At 45.4% G+C, this 8,733-nt stretch overlaps 1 protein-coding gene across 2 annotated transcripts in view; it reads left to right on the top strand.

Annotated features, from left to right (window-relative positions):
- The first annotated feature begins 8,366 nt into the window (after positions 1-8,366).
- ARFGEF1 (ADP ribosylation factor guanine nucleotide exchange factor 1) overlaps positions 8,367-8,733 on the top strand; it is a 93,298-nt gene continuing 92,931 nt past the window's right edge. For both annotated transcript variants that reach the window (XM_015409131.1, XM_015409139.1), the window contains exon 1: positions 8,367-8,704. In XM_015409131.1, the coding sequence (XP_015264617.1) occupies positions 8,581-8,704 (124 nt within the window). In that variant the 5' untranslated portion in view covers positions 8,367-8,580. The remainder of the gene's footprint in view (positions 8,705-8,733) is intronic.

The following is an 8,733-nucleotide window of genomic DNA, read 5'->3' on the forward strand; positions in this document are numbered from 1 at the left end:
CCCAATATATCCAACTCACATGGTGGGAAAGAAACCAAGTACTTTCCAAACTTGCCAAAGATAAGAAAATAGGCTTTATTGAAGGGAGTACAGAGCTAGATAAAATCTTGTTAGGAGAAGACGTTAAGATCATTGGTAAGCTATACTCCTTTCTTTTAAGGCACAAAATAATAGACGTAGCAGAGATGGATAGTTTGACACAAAAAGTTAACGGGAATACTAGTACATTATTTCAGAATGTATGGTCACCAGTATACGAATGGATAGACAAAGAGTGATGAGACTGATGGAGATGTTCTGCTGTGTTGTTGTGTCGTGTATGGTGTACAGAATTGGTGCGGAGGTATGTTACTGGGGAAGGTGGTGATGAGGGGAGGGAGAGGGTGGGGATGGTGTTGGATGTGTATCTTCTATGTATGTTTGTTATGTCTTGTGTTGAAAATAAAAATAATAATTAAAAAAAAATTTCAACCGCTGATAAAAGCCATAAAACTAATTATTTGCTGATAATACTACAACCGCTAATATGTAAAAGTCTAAAACACTCTTATTATCATAAATAAATTCAACCGTTAATAAAACATAAAAAAGCAAATTCATACATAAAAACTCAACCACTAATCCATTCATACCAAAAATAATAAAATTTCATGCTTATACATTTATTTCATCTTCTTCCTTCCCTCCATAGCGCAGGAGATAGTTTGCTGTGCCACGGAGCGCTACTGAGTTACTTAGTATGGGAGGGCGGCACCTCTTTGCATTGTTTTTAACAGCTCTATCAAGCACAGTATAAGGAACACCTTGGTCTTCTTCGGGTCTTCGGAGGCTGCGAAGCCTCTCATCTTCTTCTCATGACAACTTTGGGAACACTCGTCCTTCCTCGGTGCGGGCACGAGTCAGCTCAGCTGGGAGGGAAGAGCAGATTTTACATATTGGGGAGTGGGCCTGGTTGCAAGTTATCATGGGCACAAAACTTCAGGTTTTAGCAGCATTTTAAAAACACATCATGGCATAGAAATGCAAGAGATGGTCACGGACTTAAGGCACTGTATCTAAGGTGCCACATTTCGCATCATGGTTGGCATAGAAAAACAATAACAGTAATATGAAATGGTATTTTGGCAGAGCCTGTTCCTTGTTTTGGAGGGACTACACCATTCTCCCCTTTGGGGGAGGGAGGGTCTCCCAGCCATCCCTTCGAGCCCGGGGGCTTGCACACAGAAAACCATCCTGTGGGTTTTCGTGTTTTCACCAAGCCTTACATGCCTTGGGTTTGGGGGTACAGACCGCGAAGACCTCCTCCTTTTTATTCAGGGGCCCTTGTGGCTCCAAGGGGACGTTGTAAAAAGCATACCCTTTTTAACTCAAAAGCTTCCTTCTGGAGGCTTTCACCTATTTTAGTCAAAGAACAGAACACTTCAGACCCCTCTGGGAGGACCCTAATGGATCCTTCCCTTATGACTGACATAAGGCCAGCCTTAATTAACACTCGGACATACGGAGATAGCTGAGCTTTTTCGGGGCTGGGGGTCATCACGTATGCAAATACACAAAGCCCTCAAGCATGAGTTTACACAACAATAAATTATTTGGTGCAAAATAAACAAGCCTTCTTTGCAGTAAGAACACACATTTGTTCTACACATAACATAGACTAAAAGATTCAAATTCTGGGGACTGGAAGATCTTCCGCCCTACTCTTAGAGAGTGCTAGAAAGCAAGGGCTTGCTGTGCAGGAGCCTGTGAGGGTAACACACGCTAAGCTCTTTTGCTCGGTTGAGCCAGGGGCAAAATGCCTTGGCACCCCAGCTGCAGTGCAGTTGGGACTGCATGTCCAGAGCACCTGCTCTGTAGCTCCGAACCCAAGACCTGTATGGCCTGATCCAACATGAGGTTTGAGGTGGCAAATCTCAGTCATCTGGTGGGGGATCCACTGGTTGCATCTGGCAGTACAGTTTCTTCAGTTCGGGCTATGCATTGGCAAAATTGACCAGGTCGGGGCACGCCTCACGCAAGCTGCTGGTCCGGTTGTCCTGATTGGGATGTCCTTGCCCAGCAAGCTGTGCAAGGAGCACATATTCCCCCATGAAATTATATGCCATGGTCAATACTGCCTCTGCACACCCCTTGGGTTCGATGTCACTAAACTGCTCCTGGGTTTGACCTTAAACACCTTGGGCTGCAAAGCCCTCCCAAAACTTTAACAAGAATAGAACAGGAAAATGGAAAACTTTTGCACCAAGACAGAAAGAGGGAAAGGGTGCTTTTATTATAGAAAAAAGGATTGAGGAGGGGTAAATCAGGAGGGAGGGGTATCGGGGACGAAGGGATGGAATGCAAGGTGGGTGAGGGTCTCAATTTTTCTAACTTGTTTCCTGACACAACACCCTATACAAATTAATGCAATACTCAAAATAACTTGGAATCCCACAATAATTACTATGGGGTGCAGGGCTAGATTTAAAAAGCCCGTTGCACTTGAACTCCAGCCAAGAAGTGTTTAGAGATATGCCAGAACTTCCTTCATCCACTGATATTTAGTTAATTCATGGAGGTTCCTGCTAGCTGCTCCAGAATTAAGGGCAGCTAAGTCTGAACCTGAGGTACAGCATCTTGCCAAGATTGTAAGATCTTCCCCACTTACATTGGGGTAGACAGTGATGACACTGGTCATCCATGCGATTGCATTCTTCTTAGTGAGGGGACCAACTTGTACAGCTATGGCTTTAACCTCGTCAGGCTTCCATACCTGTGTTTTAGTGATTGTTTGAGTGGTAGTTCGGTTCCCTGCCCTGGTCACTGCTTCCCTAGTATTAATAGGGTTCACTGGTTTAGTTGTACTCCAATACTTATTGCAAGGTGAGCTTATTACTTGTTCCTCTGAGTCACTATCTTCAGGTTCCCCTACAGCGCCTGGGGGAATTGCAGATATTACTGCTTTTTGGAGCCCCAACTGTTCCTTAAGAGACTGGATTTCTCTCTGGCAGGCATCATGGTTTGCCTGCTCCCTTTTAATTTGGTTCTGGTCTGCTAAATATTTGGTGGCCTTATGAAGAGATGAGAGTTCCTCTCTCACCTTATGTAATTCTGCTTCAGCTTCCTGGGCCCTTTCTATGACTTCGATTGCTTGAAGCTTAACTTCCTGAGCAGTGTCTGCCAATCCCTGCTTTTCTAAGATCAAATTAACCCTCTCAGTTTTCAACCTTATATTTTCCTCTTCATATTCATGTCGGAGGTTCATTATTTCCTCCTCATAATTTTCTCTTTGATCATCTAGATCCTGACTGTGCTTTGCTTGCAACTTCTCTATCTCTTGTTTTAGCTGTTCTATCTCAGACTCCTGGCTTTCAGTGGTGGTTTGTTGGCGTTTAATAATGGTGGTACCATCTTGCAAGGCAGTATATAGCGCCCACGTCCCAAATTTGTCCTTATTGGCAGAACTGGGTTTCTGTTTTTTACAGTAATCCTGAGAAGCATTTCTCACTATTTGTAATGGATCTGGGCCTTTAAACGATCCTTCCAGCCATGGACAATTTTCCTTCGTCACTAGCCATTTTTCGAGCCTGGGCACAGTTTTTTTGTGCGGTACATTTTACTTAAGCAAGTAGGTGCCAAGTATTTTAAAACTTAGATTTTACTAACCAGTGAGGGGTCTAAAGCTCACTGGAAAGGTTCTAGCTTATTTTACTGTTTCAAGCGGAAGGGATTCTCCCAAACCTGTAGTGAGCTTCTGCTCTTGGAAGGTTTAAGTCTTTTGGGGCACTCAGTGACCTTTTCCAGTGGGGTTTGAGACAGGGATGGGCCTCTCTCCTCAGTCTCAGGGCTAATCTCACAACCCTATATGGCACTCAGCCTATTTATTTGGGGTTTTGAGAAAAGGGCGGCCTTTTCCCTCAGTTCTCAGGGTTGAACTCCTAACCCTATTTGTGGCACATAGCCTTCTTAAATGGGAGAGCTATGACTTGTTCCCCAAAAGCAAAAAGAACAAAACAAGGGTGCTGGGCAGTTTCTCACCAGATTCTTTGAGTACCGCTCTAAGCTTGAGCAATGACTCCACCCCTAAGTGCTGGCACTCTTTGTGAGCATATTGTTTGTGTATAGAACTGGTGTGGGGAGTGTGGTGTGGGGGAGGAGACCCTAACACCCTACACTGCACTCTTTGGATCCCACCCACAAGATAGCATGAAAGATGGCCCGCAAATTGACCATAGGACTTCGCGGAAGAGGCCCCTTGTGATCAGTTATTGGTCAGTTATAGTGGCTCTCACTTAGCAACCAGAATGGTGTGGCCAGCCAATTCCAACTGAAGGGGGGGGAAGCCACCCATGATAGGTTGCTCTCTAGAGCCACTCATGCAGACAGAAACCAATCATACATGTTTATAAACGGTAAGACTGGAAAAGGTTTTTCTTCCATGTCTGCCTGCCAGAAAAACACACATGTTGACTCGCATGTATTCAGATTTGCAGGGCTTGCCCGCCATTCTCCACCACTAATCTGTTAGCCAAATTGCTAAATGTATTAATAAGTATGGGGAATTATAATATTTAAGAGCAATTAGCAACTCAGGGGACACAAGCCTATGTATACAGAAGTCCCACCCTTTCCAGTAAAACCAGTAATAAACACAGAAACCAAGTATTTAAAGAAATGGATTCTTTACTGGGAGGTTTTCAAGCATACAATAAAACACAATCACACACACACAATTATTCAGTCCTAAGAAATATAGATAGAAAGGGATAACAACATTTGCATTAGCAGGATAAGTAGTGTAGCCATGGTAAGAAGTAGTGAAGGGCGGGGTATAAATCCAATCTCTTCTTCTCTTCTTCTTCTTACCATGGCTTCCACCTGGTTTTACCAATCCCAGCATATGATGTGAAGTTATATGTACCCCATCTTATTATCTGGAAGTAATTATACTGTTTTATCTGTTTTAACCATGTATTATTTTCTATTAATTGTTTTTAATTGTTCATGTTTAATTTATGATGTACACTGCCCTGAGCCCTCTGGGGGAGGGCAGTTTATAAATTTAATAAATCATCATTATTATCTTAGATATACAGAAAGACAATTTTTGCTGACCTGCCTACCTAGGCCAGATATATTGCCCCTAGAGGTGGGAGAAACAACTGTACAACTGTTCTATTGCATTACTATAGATAGTGTCTGGGAAAAAGATACCCACAGCATCTTGGCAAACTGTGGGCCTATGCATGCAGTTGCAGATGGTCAAATCAGTGTGCCTTCACAAAACAATGCATACAAAATTCAGGGAAGCACACACTCCTCCTTATCTATCACTTCTTCCTAACAATCAGCTATAAAGTTTTAGACAAAATCTTACTTCATCTTACAGGATACCAGTGCAAAAAAACCCAACCCTGTGAGTTGTAAACAAATTACTCTCACTAAGTCCTGCTCCTAAAGGCACTCATAAACAACAACAAGAAGACCCACAAGAACTCATAGGAGCTGGAAACCCCCTCTTCCCTGCTGACCCTACTCTTCCTCCATCTGACTTCTACTTCCTTCCTTCCCTCTGCTTCCCACCCTCCCATATGCTCGTTGTTTTTCCTCACTTCCCTCCCCAACCATGCTGAGGCCCCTCTTCTCCCCAAACCCTGCACTCTCCTGGATCCATCCCCAAAGACTCCAGGTATTTTCCAACCCAGACCTGGAAACCCGACCGGTCACCCTCCTTATTATATCCCATCCCCTTGCCTAATTGCCTGCTACACTAAATGCTAGGGTGTGGCAGCTTTCAATTGCTCAATATCTGAATTGGATTTGGATCCAACCAGGGTTTCTGATGGTGAAAAAGAGTGGAGAGGGTTACCTTCCACCACTAAAAAAGCTATGTTAGGGACCTGCATGGACAAAAGCATGTATGATGAGGTCTGAAATAATAAGGATGGGGATTAGGGGAGATCGTGTGAAAAGGCTGGCTGGATCCAAACTGTAATTTTTAACTCACATACATTTGGGACCGTCTCCTCCAATATGTCCCCAGAAGAACGCTGAGATTGGCAGATAACAACCTGCTTGTGATCCCCGGCGCTAGGGAGGTCTGGCTGTCCACAACTAGGGCCAGGGCCTTCTCGATCCTGGCCCTGACCTGGTGGAACTCTCTGCTGAATAACATCAGGGCTCTGCAGGATCTGATGCAATCCTGCAGGGCCTGAAAGGCAGAGATGTCCCGCCAAGGCTTTTAGTTGAGGGCAGCAATGGGAGGTTGAGACTGGCCCCCTCTCTTTCTTTCTGTGGCCCCCACGTACCCTTCCCTTCCCTGCCGTATGGAACAGTGTCGTGGCAACAAAGGTTGTAACCTTGGATAGGTTTACTTACTGTTCTGTTGGTGTTTTTAATTATGCAGTAATTGTATTTTTAAACTATTTACAAGGTTGTAATACAATGTTCCCTCTAAACTGTGGAGTCTTGTGAGCAAAAATTCTACTCTGTGAGCTACTGGCATTCAAGTTGTGAGCAAGTGATTTTGCTATTGCATAAATTAGTTTGCTCTGGAGAAAAAAATTCTGAGATAAGACAAAAATGTGTGAGCTGGAGGCTAAAAAACTGTGAGATAGCTCACACTAACTTAGCTTAGAGGGAACACTGGTTGTAAATTGCCCAGAGTCTGCTTGCAGGGTGGGAGATTCAACATCATCGCAACAATAGCAACTGCTCCTCCTCCTGTAAACTGCTTTAGGAACCAACTTTTTTGTTACTGTTGACAGGAGTGAAAATACAGCTAATAATATACAAGGTAGAAAGCTTTACTTTCTTAATGAGCCTTATACATAGTGCAATTTAATAAGAAAATATCCTCAATCCACAGTCATTGTATATTATCTAACAGAATGTTTATTCCATTATTTGAAAACAGAAGGCTGTAAAAGCCCTATCTATACTACAATCATTCCACCCAATAATTCAGAATTATACTGCTGTTTAACCAGAAAGTAGTTTTAGAATTTTTAAATACCACATTGATCAGTCTAAAGTGGAAGAATCTCCATAACTCGCTTCCTTAATCTTCCCTTGAGAAAGTGGATTTGTGAAGTAACTCCTAGGCCCTGTTGTGGCAAACCACCAAATTACTATGTACTAGGAAAATGCCTGACTACAGTTACGGTTAGGATGTGATAGCTCAATCTTTTTCAAAATCAAGTTTTGTAATTTGGGGCCACTTTCAGAATGTATTTGTATTAGATAATGCGGCTAAACTCTCCTAGTATCGTCACAGTTCTCAATGTGTAAAACAGGCTTTAGAAAAGTAAACAGGAGTCTTGTGGCATGTTAAAGACTTTGAAAGCTTCTGCTAGAATTAAAATGTGTTAGTACCACAAGCCTCCTGTTTATTTTTTTTGCTGCAACAGCCGAAAGCTTAACTAAGGAAACCTGCTGTGTTGCCAGGAGATACAAGCTTATCTGATTCTGCTTTAACTGAAACAAACCCCAGCTTCTCTACCCCTCAAGTCCATTCACAAGCTTTTCCTCCAGGGTGTCCCTCCCATTTCATCAGGTTCGACTATTCGTGGTGACCCGTTTTCGTCTGAGGTCAAGCTGAAAACAAAGACCAACTGCGAGTTGTGTTTGTTTGTTTAAATCTTTATCCTCTATGTTTAATCTTAATCACCCTCTGGGAGGATAAAGCAGAGGATGGGGACCAGTATGGCTAGGCTTGAGTACTTTCAGCTCTAAGTCTTTGCATGCCTGACTGTAAGCCTAATAATCCTACTTATTTGGACTCACTTTCCAGTTAACATGTTCAGATTTGGGACGGGTTTACATCTCAGCATCCTCGAGTACTTCAACCCAGAGGCACATTTACCCGGGAGGACGCATGGAGCTGGAGCTCCTGTGTGCGAACAATCGGGCGAGGCTGATTTCCTCGCCTGACCCGAGATGAATCGAGCGCGGCGGCGGCGGCGGCGGAGAACAGGATGGAGAAGCCCGCCCGCTCTTCGCAGGGTCAGCGCTTGTGCGCCGCTGCTCAGCGCTCTTCCCCGTTCCTCGCGGAAGGAGAGGCGCAGGCCCCTCCTCTCCTCACACCTGTAGCGCAGGCCTGACAGCCAGTCCCAGCAGCCACTCTGCTCGCTGCCTCCGCCTCCCTCCCAGCCTGAAGCAGCAGTAACAACAGCAGCCGCACCGCTGTCGCTTCCTCCTCTGCAGCCACTCAAGCCGCGGCCTTGACGTCGCTTCCTTCCAACATGGCGAGAGCAGGCTGCTGCTGCTGCTGCCGCCTCCGCTGCCACCACTGCCGCTGCCATTGCTGCTACTGCCGCCGCCGCTGCTAATGGAGGCTGAGGCGAGTGTGGAGCGCCGGGGCTGCAGGTGCTTCGAGGCCCGAGAGCCGGCGTTCCCCGGGCGCGGGCGGCGACCAAGGGCCGCAGTAGCCGCCCAGTCGGGACTCAGCCATCAGCGCTCTTCTTCACCCGGGAAGGCAGTTTCGCCAGGAACCTGCTTGCTAGCCGGGCGTGGGGATACTAGCCGCCGCAGCCGGAGCTAGCGAGAGGCTCCCCAGCCCTCCCTTCTTTCTTTCCTCCTCCTTCCTCTCATCGTGTCCCCATGTATGAGGGGAAGAAGACGAAAAACATGTTCCTGACCCGGGCCTTGGAGAAGATCCTGGCCGACAAGGAGGTGAAGAAGGCGCATCATTCCCAGCTACGCAAAGCCTGTGAGGTGGCCCTAGGCAAGTAAATGGGGGGGGGGGGATGTTTG

This window comes from Gekko japonicus, unplaced genomic scaffold, assembly GCF_001447785.1.
Source record: "Gekko japonicus isolate JY-2015 unplaced genomic scaffold, Gekko_japonicus_V1.1 scaffold88, whole genome shotgun sequence".
Lineage (NCBI taxonomy): Eukaryota > Metazoa > Chordata > Lepidosauria > Squamata > Gekkonidae > Gekko > Gekko japonicus.